This window comes from Carcharhinus amblyrhynchos, chromosome 17 (assembly GCF_965287045.1).
Source record: "Carcharhinus amblyrhynchos chromosome 17, sCarAmb.v2.hapA, whole genome shotgun sequence".
NCBI lineage: Eukaryota > Metazoa > Chordata > Chondrichthyes > Carcharhiniformes > Carcharhinidae > Carcharhinus > Carcharhinus amblyrhynchos.
Genome location: NC_137340.1, coordinates 34779724 through 34794927, shown reverse-complemented (window position 1 = coordinate 34794927; position 15204 = coordinate 34779724). Strand labels below are relative to the sequence as shown.

The 15204-nt window shown below is 43.4% G+C and overlaps 1 protein-coding gene across 1 annotated transcript in view; it reads right to left on the bottom strand.

Moving 5' to 3' along the window:
- Nucleotides 1-2243: 2243 nt before the first annotated feature.
- The window catches only part of LOC145354577 (factor VII-activating protease-like), an 80112-nt gene continuing 67151 nt past the window's right edge, over nt 2244-15204 (bottom strand). Inside the window, exons 13-18 of the mRNA XM_080206042.1 lie at nt 11924-12018; nt 9338-9617; nt 6858-7000; nt 4483-4617; nt 4249-4391; nt 2244-2399 (exon numbers count right to left, since the gene is read on the bottom strand). Of these exons, the coding sequence (XP_080062168.1) occupies nt 2244-2399; nt 4249-4391; nt 4483-4617; nt 6858-7000; nt 9338-9617; nt 11924-12018 (952 nt within the window). The remainder of the gene's footprint in view (nt 2400-4248; nt 4392-4482; nt 4618-6857; nt 7001-9337; nt 9618-11923; nt 12019-15204) is intronic.

Below are 15204 nucleotides of genomic sequence, written 5' to 3'. Positions count from 1 at the left end.
ATCAATAAGGTTTACAATAGGTGTGCCTAAATGTGAACCTATCAGGAGCACCTCTCTGGGGGCAAAAAGATCATTATAAACCCCTGGGTGAGAGGAACATATACAGACAGTGCTCTGGCAATGTCCCCTGGCAGTGCCATCCTGTACTGGAGAATTGCTGGGGGAATATCTTAGAGGGAGCTTCATTGGAGTGGGGTGGCAGGGGGCTCGTCTATTTCTGGTGTAGGGGAAATGAGCACTGAGAGAGGATGTGAATGCTGGTGTGTTAGAGGTGGAAGGGCAGGGATGGAGTTGAGAAAGGCAATGGGGATGCTGGCCATGACCATAGAGGGGAGAGTGGTAGGGTGCAATGAGGATGCTAGTGATGACTGTGTGGAGATAGGTGAGTGGGGGGGAGTTGTAGGGTGGGATCGCTGAAGCCAGCGAGGGAAGTGGAGCAGGGATTAGTAAGTTTTGTAGTCCGATCGGGCCACCCTTTAAAGATGGTGCCCTGATCTTAGTGGAGCCTGTGCCCAGCTGTCAGAGTCCCCGTATCACCAGTGTGGCGGCATAAGCCATGCCCACTTGTTTTGTTTATCAGACTAAGAGGCTCAAAATCTGGAGAGAAAGCTGGACAATGGAGCTGTAGACTTACACAGTGCCAGAACAGTCAGTTTGCCAAATTCTGGTAAGATTCCCCCCATACTTGTACCTTTTTCTAATTATGGTAAAAATGCTGGAGAGTATAAAATAGTGTTGCACCAGTGTTGACTGGCATTTGACTGTCTTATTTCAGTTTAATACAGCTTCCACTTTTCATCAAGATGTTGTTTAGACCAACCATTTAACTCTTTCTTCCACAGACTTTGGTGAATTTTGTAAAGTATCTCTCCAATATTTGAAAGCAATGGAATCAAACATTGCGTACCTCCATTTCATGTCCTATTTATGGGGCATCCCTGTAAATAAATAAAGCTGTCAAAGACTAGGAGGGACATATTTTTCACCTTCATCACTTCAAAGGTAACCTAACAAAGGGTATCACCTACCCTGCATAGAATCCACCTGACTGATCATCTATTGATAGCAGTAGAAAATGGAACAAGTTCTCTAAGTGGCAGATAATCTGTTCCATCAGTTCACCAGTTGGACAGTACAGATGAAACTTTACTACAAAGATGTTACCACTGTTCACGTGGGTGGCATTTTTCCAACATTTGGCGGGGTGCTGCATCCTCATTCCTGCGGGAACATGGCATGAAAGGCCGGGAAGATTGCACCTTACCTCTTGAAAAGGGGATTCCTTGATGTCCCTGACACGTTGAATGGCAAACGCAAATGCTGACCAATCATGGCACAAAGATCCTACTTTTTGAGTCATGCCCAACCACATTGACCAACTCGTCCACTAAACTCAATGGAAATGCAAATGAGGTGAGCTGTGTAACAGGAGGCTGAATCAATATCTCCTGTTTTACATTACCACCCAAAATCAAAGTTACTCCCTCTTACATTATTGCATTGTAACTTAAATAATCCACATACACTTTGGTAATTTAAACTTCCAGGTCCTATAAAAATTTGTAGCTTACCAAATCTGTTGAACATGCAAACCACAAGATGTGCCAAGGCTGAGGGAATTATAATTAACATGTATTTTTAAGTTAACCGACCTGAAAGCTAAATTTTGAACCACAAACCTTATGTTCCAGATGCTTACAGTCTCTGATCTATTGACTGTCATCTATGATAACCAAGGTGTTTGACTAAAGCTGCCAAGATTCAGCATTGAAATAACTTATAAGGGACTCATTTGAGGATCAGCAAAACAGAATTGTATTTAATCAATTATATACACTCAAATTGTACACAAATTACAAAGATATTGTTCCATCTAAGGAAACCTGCCATTCTGATTTGTTAATTAAAATAAGAAGCAACAGGACTGGCATTCAGGCTGTGAGTTAGAGCTATCACCATGGAAGTTTAACACCAAAGGCACTTTACACATGCAATCACTCAGACTGCGACACAGTTATACTTCCCACTTCATGGAAAAATGGTATTACAGGAATACAAAATCAATGCTAATGATAATCAAAATGTTATTAAGGTGGTAGATGTGATCCCATTGTTACTAAAACTGAGGTAATAACATATTTGCATATCCTTAATGTGCATTCTAGAAATAATGGATGTGTTAAATAGTACTGTCAAGCATCTTTTTATATTCCACAACAATCCTGTATGTTCAACCACTGCATTTAAGTGGCTCGTGTTCGAATCCATTTAAGGAATTTGGTGACACGGACATAGACACCAGGTTTATTCTTCACTCCACAGCGATCACCCCAGCTCACTATTCCATAGATTTGGTAACGCCCATCTTTCAAACAAGTCAGTGGTCCACCAGAATCACCCTAAGCATGAAATAAAGATACGCAACTTTAGAACATCCATTCAAACCTTTGACTATGAAAAGGAGTTTAGTTTCATCGGGATTTAGACCCTTGCACTGAATGATGCTTGTTCATATAGAATCATAAAGCTATACAACATTAAAGGAGACCAATCAATCAATTTGTGCCTTAATCTATTTTTTTATCCTATCCAATGTCAATTCTCCTTTACTGCTGCATTAGTAAAATCTCCTTATCTATTGAAGGTCAAATACAAAGTACTAATTTAATACCTCAGTTATTTATTTTCCCTCCTTAAGAAGATCTTTTTGTACCATCTGGTCCATCATTTCTTTGACTACTCTTTTACAATTTATATGGTCATTAAAGGCTTTTGGGTTCCCTTTTATGTTAGCTGTTAAACTATTTCCATAATCTCTGTTTTGTTTTCTTAAGCTTTTTTTTAGATTGCCCGTGTACTTTCTGTATTCAATTTGTTTCATCATGCATTATCAACATTACATTTGTCATAAGTTTTCTTTCTCTGTTGCATTTTACTTTATGCTTTTTAATTATCCAGAGAACTTTGGGTGTCCTTCCTTTTCCCCTTATGGTAATGTATCCACTTTTTGTCCCTTCCAGGGACCATATCCCTCTATTCCCATCCTATTCATGTACTTGCCAAGATGTCCCTTGAAAGTCTCTACCGTATCCGCTTCCACTACCTCCCCTGGCAACAAGTTCCAGGCACCCACTACTCTCTGTGTAAAAAATCTGCCTCGTACATCTCCTTTAAACCTTACCCCTGCACCTTAAACCTATGCCCCCTGGTAATTGACTCTTCCACCCTGGGAAAAAGCTTCTGACTATCCACTATTTTGGGTTTAACCTAGCTCATTGAATGTCCCAGCCAACAGGAGGCATGTGCTTTTGCGGCACTGTTTGTGGGCCAAGAGGAACAGGATGGCTTCCTCCCACCTTCCCCGAAACGGACATGCTTCTTTTCCTGTGATTGGATGTGCTCCTGTGATTGGGTGCTCCCATGATTGGACACCGCTCCATGATCACTGATCCGTCCTGACAATCGGAACCTCTCATGATCATCAACTTCCCCCATCGTGATCTGACGCCTGCCCTGGCTCCACTCCTTTTCCTCTGGTCGCTTCTTTCCATCCTGTAATTATCCCCTGACCTTAAAGCCAAGTTGCATGATAACAGTCTCACTTCATTAACTCTCCACCTTTACTCGAGCAGTAGGAAATGTATCTGTGCCTGAATTACAACCTCTTCTGAACTGTTCCCAAACTGAGAGGGAGCCAAATCTGTCAGCGAGATGAAGACCCCATTTAGAAGAAGCATGCTTTCCACAGCTTAATAGGACCAGGACATCTTACACTCACTTGGAAATCCCAATGCCAGGTCTTTATTGTCCTGTCCTGTACTCATCAGTCTCACTTACCCTGCTACAAGCATTCCAAATTCATGTTAAACTGCTTAGCAGTTTCCTTGTGAGTCCTTCTATATTTGGAAGTTCCTTATTATTTATCACTTCCAATTCTCTGTACCTCTCCCTTCTCCCCTCTAATGCTTCCAACTCTGCAAATTAGTTCAAACCCTCCCTCACAACATTAATTAACCTTCCCATGAGGATATTAGTCCCAGCATGGTTGAGGTGTAATCCTTCATCCATCTTCAACAGGTCCATCCGTCCCCTCCCAGTTGGGCCCAGTTTCTCGGAAATCTCAACCCCTTCCTCTAGTATCATTTCTCCAGCTATGTGTTAAACTGCCAAAATGAATTTGACCTCAGTCACAAATCATTGAAAACAGTGGAAACAAGTTCCATAATCCAAAGAATTGTTATTGCAAACCTGACATGAATCCACACTTCCGTCTAGGTTTCCTGCACAAAACATGCTGTCGTTGAGAGTGGTTCCATATGATCGAGGGTCCCTACAGCGTTGGTCAGATATCAGTCTCACGTTTGTATGCAGTAACTGATTGGATGATGCCTCTGTACAATGAACAGAAAACGACATTACAGTTTGGCCATACACAACAGAACAATTGCTTCAATTTTGAGAGAAAGAAAATGGATACAGCACCTGTTTCAGTCTGACCCCATCCTGAAATGTGACATCTAGTGCCAGGCTGGAAATCAGTCTCTGGTAAGCATGCAGTTTTTACATACTTTGTTTCCTGGGCACAGTGCCCATTGACTTTTTTAATTCTGACCAAAGCTGGAATGCAAACATTGATTTACATCAGAATTTGCTGTGACACCTAAAGGCGAACAAAACTGAAGACCAGGCTTTTACCAGTTCATGAGTGACAGACTAAGGAGGGGAGGGGGTGGTGAATGCAGAGCAGCCATCTTGGGAGGGTTTACTGATTCAGGCCTACCACTGGGGAATTTTGTCCACTCCCAGGTGGCAGATAGCTGATTTGCATAATTAAAGCCCCTATTATTATTGCTGGTTGAGAGGTTAGAGTGAAGGATCAGAGTAGCCAATGAGGTTAAACCGAAGCTTTACCTTACGCAAGCTTTCAAAGCCATCTCGGGAGGGGGTGCAATGCTTCGTCCTGTCAGCTTGGATCTTGTCTGTCCCTCGCGTGGGGTCTATGAATTGGATTCAGTTTGAATTTGGAATAAAATTTATTTTTTAAAAAGGCATGGAAGGCCAGCCCCTGTGGCAAGAACTCTCCATTCACCTGACGAAGGGGCTAACCCGAAAGCTTGCGAGTACATTATCAAATAAATAGGTTGGACTAAAACCTGGTGTTGTCAGACTTTTTACTGCAATCACTACAGAGCCATTTCACCTCAGCCTCCTGAATCTTTTATTTTTTTCATCTTACCTGTTGGAGACTTGAGATCACCAGCATACCTCAACATCAACATTCACCTCCTCGGGGCCACTCCTGAGGTTACAGTCCTGCTGACCCTCCAGCAGCATCAGACAGCCTGCCATCCTTAATTGGAGTAAGGAGTCTCACAACACCAGGTTAAAGTCCAACAGGTTTATTTGGTAGCAAATGCCACTAGTTTTCGGAGCGCTGCTCTTTCGTCAGGTGAGTGGGAAGTTCTGATCACGAACAGAGCATATAAAGGCACACACTCAGTTTACAGAATACTGATTAGAATGCAAGTCTTTACAGCTATTCAAGTCTTAAAGGTGCAGACAATGTGAGTGGAGATAGCATTAAGCATAGGTTAAAGAGATGTGTATTGTCTCTAGACAGGACAGCAAGTCATGGGTGTTACAAATAGTGTGACATGAACCCAAGATCCCGGTTGAGGCCATTCTCATGTGTGCAGAACTTGGCTATCAGTTTCTGCTCAGCGACTCTGTGCTGTCGTATGTCGTGAAGGCCACCTTGGAGAATGTTTACCTGAAGATCAGAGGCCGAATGCCCACAACCGCTGAAGTGTTCACCAACAGGAAGGGAACAGTCTTGCCTGGTGATTGTCGAGCAGTGTTCATTCATCCGTTGTTATAGCATCTGCATGGTCTCCCCAGTGTACCATGCCTTGGGACATCCTTTCCTGCAGCATATCAGTAGACAACATTGGCTGAGTTGCAAGATTATGTGCCGTGTACCTGGTGGATGGTGCTCTCACGTGAAGGCCACCTTGGAAAACGCTTACCCGAAGATCAGAGGCCGAATGCCCATGACCACTGAAGTGTTCGCCAACAGGAAGAGAACTGTCTTGTCTGGTGATTGTCACCACTCGATCACCAGGCAAGACTGTTCTCTTCCTGTTGGGGAACACTTTAGCAGTCACGGCATTCAGCCTCTGATCTTTGGGTGACCGTTCTCCAAGGCAGCCTTCAAGACGCACGACAGCGCAGAGCCACTGAGCAGAGACTGATAGCCAAGTTTCGTACACATGAAGGTGTCTTCAACTGGGATCTTGGGTTCATGTCACACTATTTGTAACCCGCATGACTTGCCTGGGCTTGCAACATCTCACTTACTGTCCTGTCTAGAGACAATAACATCTCTTTAACCTATGCTTAATACTATCTCCATTCACGTTATCTGCACCTTTAAGACTTGAATAGCTGTAAAGACTTGCATTCTGATCAGTATTCTGTAAACTGAGTATGTGCCTTTATATGCCCTGTTTGTGATCAGAACTTTCCACTCACCTGACGAAGGAGCAGGTCTCCAAAAGTTAGTGGCATTTATTCCAAATAAACTTACTGGACTTTCACCTGGTGTTGTGAGACTTCTTGCTGTGTTTACCCCAGTCCAACGCTGGCATCTCCACATCATCCTTAATTAGATGCAGGCCCACAGGCTAATTAGGAGCCAATTAGGAGACCACCTATGGTACACGCTGTAAGTCGGTTGTGCCGTTGGCAAGTGTGGGCTCAGGACCTGTTCCTCACCCGGATTTTGGGGCCTCGAAGACCACAGTAAAATTCAGCCCATGGATTGCGAACTTGAATGTTAAGTATATTGCGTTGCTTACCAATATCATTGTATAATCCCACAGAGCTCTCATGATAATTTTCATGGACTATTATACTTTCAACATCAAAATTCTGTTCATGCGATTCCTCCCTTTGTAAGTCTTGTTTCCCAAGCTGTATACGGAAGTCTCGAGGCTGTGCCCTATGTGTTGATTTAAAAGAATGGAGAATGTTCCTAACTAAAAAGACTTAGCAAATGATCCCAAAATAATGTAAAATGCACATTCCGAGTAAAAGACATCACAATGATAAAGGCAGACCAAAATCAGAATCAGACATCCTAATTAATAATTAATTAAACATTAAGCCTGTATCAATAAAATAGCTTAAAGTTTCTTATTGCAAATGCTTCTTTAGACTACCAAACTCACTAAGCTAAGAGGTAACTTGGATGAATACTTTATCAATTAATGCAGCCAAGGGACCCTCACTTGAATGTATAACTCCAGCAGCACATTTGTGATTTGTGTTAAGTGGGTCACCAAGGAGCTCAGAGAGACACGTAGCCCATATAAGGGTTGAAGCAGCTAATCTGTGATGACACTTGTCTTCGCGGATCACATTTATGATACAGATCATATTCTTGCCTGTTTGAAAATCTGTAATGAATTAAATTCAGTATGTTGGGTGCATAGTTGATTGAATCCTACCACATCAACCTGCTCTTATGGGAATCCCATTACAAAAGTGCCCCCAATTTCTTGTCATTATGAGCCACTTTTGTGCATGGCATTGTGAGATGTCTTTGCAAGTTTGAGCTGTCATATCTTCTGTCTTGTATGTCCCTGTCAGATCATTCCAACCGTATTATTGAGACAGAACAACACTGTCACTTGGAGACCAGGAAAACACCATGCAACAACGGTTGCAGACCCCACTTGAGTAACCAGTTGTGTGCAACAGCTACAACAAAGGATTTGGATCTATTCTCATCATTATTGAGCAGACAGTTGGAATTGTGAAATCGTGCTGTAGCAGCATCAGAAGGGAGTAGGAAAATGGAATAATACACATTGCTATAATTTCCTTAGAAATCACACCAAATTGTTCCTGATAAAACTTTCAGCATTGATTATTTTCTCAATAACTGAAACTTTAATTCCAAGATAAAAGTTTAAAGAAATTTTTAAAAATGGAAATAGAAACCATTTTCGAAGGGCAACTCCACAATCAAACAATGAAGGTAAAAATTACTCCCAGCATTTTTCTTCAGGCCAACACTAGTTTAATCTTGATAATTAAAACATCCACTGAATTTTTCTCCCAGTTGTGAGGCTGAAGTTCGAATTGGTAACATTGATGAGCTCAGTTTGATATGGGAGTAGATTAAGGAGGAGGCGAGGGGCAGAAGTTCCTGAGAGTATATGGTAAATTTAAGACTGGGATCAGGAGATTCTTGTTCTCTCAGAGAACATTCATTTCCTGAACTATGCACTGTGTATTGGAAGTACAAGGTCACTGTGTAAAAACAATGTAGATCATTTGAAGGGGAGAGCCGGGCCTGACCTAGGGGATCACAAGTGTGTCCTGCTATGGACTCAGATGCGCCAAAAATAGAAGCAAGGATACTTGTTGAGCATAGGCAGCCTCCGGCATCAGCAGCCAAGGAGAAAGAAGCCAAAGGGGAAGACATTATCCTTGACCTGATGAGTTTGCCTCTCTCTTCAGCTGGACCGGATCCATTGCTTGCTGAGGGACTCTGTATTGAGTTAAGGCATTCTGGAAGAGTTCCCAGGCCGATTGAATTTATGAATGAATTTTCCTTGGGTCTCCCTAATGTGATATTATGTTTATGCATCCATGTATAATGTTATTTCCCTTTTGTTTTCACTCATAGGTGGACTCAAGAATTAAGGGGGAAAGGAATCTGTTGGTGTGTCTCCTTTAAGGGGACGATCCTTTGCGGGCCATTTGAGCGGGCTGGACTGCACAGGAAGTCGAGCCAATTGGGAGCGAGGTTGTGTGTCATTAGAGTGGTGAGAATCTTCAGCTGGAGCTGGGGCAGAGAAGAGACTATGCATTCTGTCAGACCCTTATCTTGTGTGTAGTCATATTAGTTTAATAAACCCTTTGCTGTTGGAGCCACATCAGATCATCTCCAGTTACTACAAGAACCTGACTGAAATAACTATTTTCCTGTCATTCCCTCTAAGCTAGATATCAATTCAGACATATGTTGCCTAGTAGTTTCTGATCAATAATGAGTGGAACATAATGAACAAGGAGTGCCTAGACTTTCAATGTGGGAAGCCCCAAGCGGGCAGTGCAGAGAGGTAAAACTACTTAATTAAAATGACTTTATAATGAAAGTATTTACTCCAGTATTGCTAAGAAGTTTCTATAAATGAGGTAGGTAACTGCAAGAGAAAGTAAAGACATAACAGATAAATTACAAAATGGAGAAAGGCACTGCAGTGGAAGTGAGTCTCTGTAATAAGAAGGTAACTCAAGGCAATATATAAACATGCTTAATACCTACTGTGAGACAATGCAGTGGGCAGCAGTGAGAACCCAGCATGGTCTAATCAATGTTCCTCCACACAGATGTCCTGATTTATAAAGTCCAATGCGGTTTTTCAGCTGGAGAGATACCTGCCACGGATATTTTCCTGGTACTGTCCTCCTGCCACCAAAGATTTTTCCTGTGATTACTGCAACCTCTGGTATTCCACACTGAAAGCGCACATTGGTAGGAGAGGGGGTAGTTAATCGGGTTGCAGGTCTGGCTGTAGCTTCCCGATGGGCTTGTGTTTTGGGTGCTATATGGAAAACAGTGCAAAGTGAAAATCCATTCTATGCATTAGTACTAATTAATTTTATACAGGGGATGGTTTTACTTGTGGCATTTGATACCTTTTTCAGAAATAATCAAAATGCAGACTCTCATAAATATGGAATATACCTCAAGATTACAGCAGTAATCCCTTATACTCAAATTCTCTCCCAACAAAACTTTCTATCAGTGGTTAAATCTTTGTGGGAATGAGATCCGGGGGAAAAGTTCTTGGAGGAGGATTGGGACATGGTACATTCCTCCTCAATGTGTTAAGCTGGGTGTGGTACAATGTAAACTCCTTCACAGAGCATATCTAAGCAGGGTTAGACTCTCTAGAATGTACCCAGGCACAAATCAGGCACATTTGTGAATGGTGCTGGCAAGTTCCAGCCACCCTCTTATATATGTTCTGGTCTTGTCCATCACTGTATAACCACTGGGCATCAGTATTTGAGATGACTGCAGCAATGCTAGATCGGGGCATATGTGCACCCCTTCCCTCCACCCCCCAGGCTGCCCTGTTTGGGGTTGTGCCTTTAAATCTGCCGCTGCCAAAATTCCAAGCGGGTTTTGTAGCTTTCACTGCACTCCTCGCACGACGACTAGTCCTGTTTAGGTGGAAATCAGGTGCAGCCCGGACGCAGTCACAGTGGGTGAAGGAGGTGGTAGATACATTAAGCTGGAGAAGATGAGATGCACGTTACGTGGGTCTATTGCTGTGTTTCATAAGACCTGGCAACCGTTTATTGCGCATTTTGGGGCTCTGCAGTTGGAGCCAGGTGAATAGATACCCGTTGGCCCCAGGACCCTGGGTGCTCCCACAGAACCCCTCCCCCCCACCCCTACCACCCCCCTCGCCTGCATCATGATCCCCCCAACAAGCATCATGACTTTGTGCCATTCTCCTGCCGTACCCCTGCATATTGTTTCTATTCAAATGCCCTCTTGAATGCCTTGATTGAACCTGCCTTCACCACACTTAAGACAGTGCACTTCAGACCCTAACCATGGGTATAGAGGAATATAGGCCAAATGCGAGGCAATTGGGATTAGCGTAGAGGTTTAAAAAAAAGGGCGGCATGGACAAGTTGGACTGAAGGGCCTGTTTCAATGCTGTAAACCTCGATGATTCTAACCACTCGTGTGAAAAAGTTTTTCTCGCATCGCATCTGCTTCTTTTGCAAAGCACTTTAAATCTGCGCCCTCTCACTTTTGATCCTTTGGTGAGTGGGAACAGTGTAAGACGCAATGCAAGACAAAGTGCTTTCCTCATTGACAACACCAGAAATGCCTTAATGTAGCAAGAAAATCACTGCACTTATGGAAGGGGAGATTGAAAAGTGCTATTAGATGACTAGTTGATTTTGAAGGAAAATAATTGAGGGCTATCTAGAAGATTGTTGCCATTGTGTCATGATTGCAAGTTGTTGCTTTTCCAGCAGTCTAATATATTCTTTAATTGTCATGAACTTTAGCATGATACATGGAAAAGGTACAGACATGCAGTTCTCAAGGCATAAACCTGCGTAAGACAGATGGTTTAGGCTGGTTTCCACTCAATGTTACCAGCTGACAAGAACATTCCATATAGAATCGTAGAATCCCTACAGTGCAGAGATGGGCCATTTGGCCCATCGAACCTGCACCAATAACAATCCCATCCAGATCCTATCCCCTTAATGCTATGCATCTGCTCTGTTAATCCCCCGGACACTAAGGGGCAATTTAGCAATCAACCAAACCTGCACATCTTTGGAGTGTGGGAGGAAACCAGAGCATCCGGAGGAAATCCACGCAGATGTGGGGAGAATGTGCAAACTCCACAGTCAGTCCTAAGGCTGGAATTGATCCAAGGCCCCTGGTGTTGTGAGGCAGCAGTGCTAACCACTCTACCACCATGAAATAAACAAATATAGTAGAGCAAGTAGACACCCAGATATACTTTTAAAATCTAAAAGATCTGAGACTGTCGGTAGAAGAAAATAAATCCCTTTGGCCTGCCCATGCCTCTGAGCAAAATTGAAAAGGGTTTGATAAAATCTTCTTACTTACGACTGCCCCCATCCTTCAATATATGGAGCTGACATGGGTTTCAATTTATTTCTATCTCTCAATGTAAAGGAGTTTGAATTGGACTATTAGCACTTCAGCCTTAATCAGCAAAGCATTAATTGCATCAAAGATTGTAATACTGCTGTGTAGTTATCGGTTATTCTGTAAAATCAGGATAACACCCATATGAATTACTTAACTAATGGAACAGTTGCAACTAACACAGATAGTACATACCTGTGGCGCAGGGAGAAATGGCACAATGATCCCAATTTAATTTATCACGTTTTTCCCTAAAATAACACCAAGGTTTTTCATCACCATCAGGATTTCTGGAAATAAATAATATAGTTTTTTTTATTCTCCCCAACCATTGTCATTTATCTTTAAAACAATATATACAGACAATGCCTTCAGGGAAAAGGATGTAAGGATTTTCTAAAATATTGTTTTCCGAAGGTGCACCGGATTACAACCACAAGTTTTTAATTATGTTAATTCGAGAATGCTGCATATTACCCTTAAGATTGCATAACATACATTTGAATTCACCTCTGGAACTGAAACCTGCAGCAATTATTAAAAAGTAAAGTAAATGTAAGGTTTATTTATTAGTCACAAGTAAGGCTTGCATTAACTCTGCAATGATGTTACTATGAAATTCCCCTAATCACCACAGTCCAGTGCCTGTTTGGGTCAATATATCTCACCAACACACGTGGGAGGAAACCGGAGCACCCGGAGGAACCCATGCAGTCTCAGAGAAAAGGTACAAACTCCACACAGACAGTGGCCCAAGCTGGGAATCAAACCCAGGTCCCTGGTGCTGTGAGTTGGTAGTGCTAACCACTGTGCCACCGTGCCATTGTTAAGGTGGACTAACAGGTGAGAAACTGCAGGATGTAGGAAAGAGGAGGAAAGATACAGGGGGAATTCTCCCACCCCAACACTCTAATTTTCCAGTGCAAAGGTGTGGGAAAATCTCATGGCTGGGCATGCACAGTATTTGTAAATGTATTCCTGTCACGAGTGCATCTCCCACTGCCAGATTTCCCACACCATCAGAACAGTGCTGGAAACTAGTAGGAAGACAGGTAAGAAATTTAAGTCTCTATTTAAATCTAATTTTATTGTAATTAGTGGGCCCAAAACTGAAGTCTCTGGGCCCGTTAGCCTCTCCCAGTCTTGCAGGGTTCAGACTAACCAAACCCAACCCTGCTGGAGTAAAGGGATGGTGATTAGAGCCCCCAGACGGTCAGGTGGTAGATGGGCACCCTTGCACTGCCAACCTGTGGCCTCTGGCACTGCCCAATGGGCAAGGTACCAGTTCCCAGGAGACACCTTGGCACTGTCCTTTGGGCATGGGGCAGTGCCAAAGGGTGGTGCATAATGGGGCTAAGCCTAGAGGCAGGGCCTGATGGGGGCAGGGCCCATGAGGCAATCAGTGGGGGTGGGGAGCCCTGCTGCCACTCTGCCTCGGGATTAGTGGGGGAAGAAGGGAGGCCAGTGATTGGGGCTGGTGGAGGGGGGTGAGGGCAGTCATTGAGCGATTGAGCTGGCCAGCAGTTGGGAGGCTGACAATGTGTGGCCACTGTGCACGTGCAGAGGCCTGCTGGTTTCAGCCTCCCAGTAGGCCTGCCCACTGATTTATAATGATATTCACACTGGTAGCCTCTGCAGTGCACAGAGTGTGGGATATTCTAGTCTGAACTCCCACTGAGAAAAACAGTGTGAATTACTCCAGTACTCACATGAATTCAACACTTAGAATTTTTTGGAAGAATTCCGCCAACGCACTAGGTTGTTGTGCATCCAGAACATACTTTGACATAACAAAGCACCTTAATAGCACCAGTCTGATAGTGGAAACGCTGTGACCTTCAGAGAGGATGAGGAGTGAGCACACCACAGAGTTCACATTGTGTGAGAAACAAGGGCCGGGAGTCTGTGCTCCTGTTGTCTCTGGGAGAAAGAAAGATGGAAGTGCAAAATCTCACGAGAAAACAATATAAACATTAGTGGGAAGTCCCATTGGGAAGGTCAGGATGGGATACCCTGACAATGTCCAGGCAATTCCCCCGGCATTTCCCACAGCACTGCTGCCTGGCACTGACCCTGATCACTGTCCCAGCACTTTCCCCAGACACATCTCCCGGCACCGACCCCAGGAATTCCGCCCAGTCACTGTCCCTGGCACTTTCCCCCAAGAACTATCCCCAGCACTGACCCCAAGCACTGCCACCTGGCAACGCCCCCAGCATTGGAAAATCTGCCCAAGGTTAGTGGAGATTTTTGAAAGATAAGCTTAGAAATATGTCGAGTTGTTGGCCAGGTGCAGAGCCTCAGAGTACAAATGTACTATGCAAACTGGATGATATATTGGCCCCTTGTTATATTATCTATTAGATATGCAATTCCAATGACTTCGCTGGAAATTAATATTAAGAGGGGAATATAACAGGCATCCCATGCAATATCATCCAGTTACCACGTCAACCCTCATTTTCTTCTTTCTATATATGTCTGTTTTCCTGCACCTAATCCCTCTCTCCGTCTTTGTGCCTTCCTCACTTGCTAACTGTATTCCAGACATAAATGCAGTTTGAGACACTCTCTGTGGCTCTCTCATATTTACCCACCACTGCAAAACCAGATAATACCACCATTTACATTCTGAACTTAATGCTGAACTTGTTGCCAAGTTGCCCACTCGAGCTCCACTAACAATCAGAAGCTACAATAATTAACACACATGGCCCTGCCATTTGCATACAGAAAGAACAAGTCCACTTGTTTTCATAGAATCCCTACAGTGCAGGAGGAGGCCATTCAGCGTATTGAGCCTGCACTGGCAACAATCCCACCCAGGTTTTATCCTCGTAACCCCACATATTTACGCTGCTGACTCCCCTGACACGAAGGGGCAATTTAGCATGGCCAAGCAACCTAACCCGCACATCATTGGACAGTGGGAGGAAACCTGAGCACCCTGAGGAAACCTACGCAGCTACAGAGAGAATGTGTAAACTCCACATAGACAGGGGGAGAATGTGCAAACCCCACACAAATGGTGACACAAGATCGGATCTCTGGTGCAGTAGTGCCTCCGTGCCACTCTAATATTTTACATGTTTTGCAACAATACAACAGCCATTCCCATGGCAATAACTTGATCAATCATAGCTGACTTGCCAGGTATGAATTTAAAGGATAATTTGGCAGTTAACTGTCCCTTGGTGCTTACCAACATGTCTACCAATCAGGGTCTACTTGCCATCCAATCAGCACCGTTTTCTTATACAATATAAATTGTTGTTCTTTTGAGAATTGGTAAAATTGAGTGCAAGATAAATAGCTTAAACTATAAGTAACATTTATATTGATGGACTAATGTACTTACTCTTATGGAACTATTGACTGTTCCTTAGCTAATCCTGATGATTGTGTTGCAAATTACTATTTTTTGTTTGTACAAATAGGTGAGTTTTTGTCATGGACTGGGGGCTCATTTTGCTGCA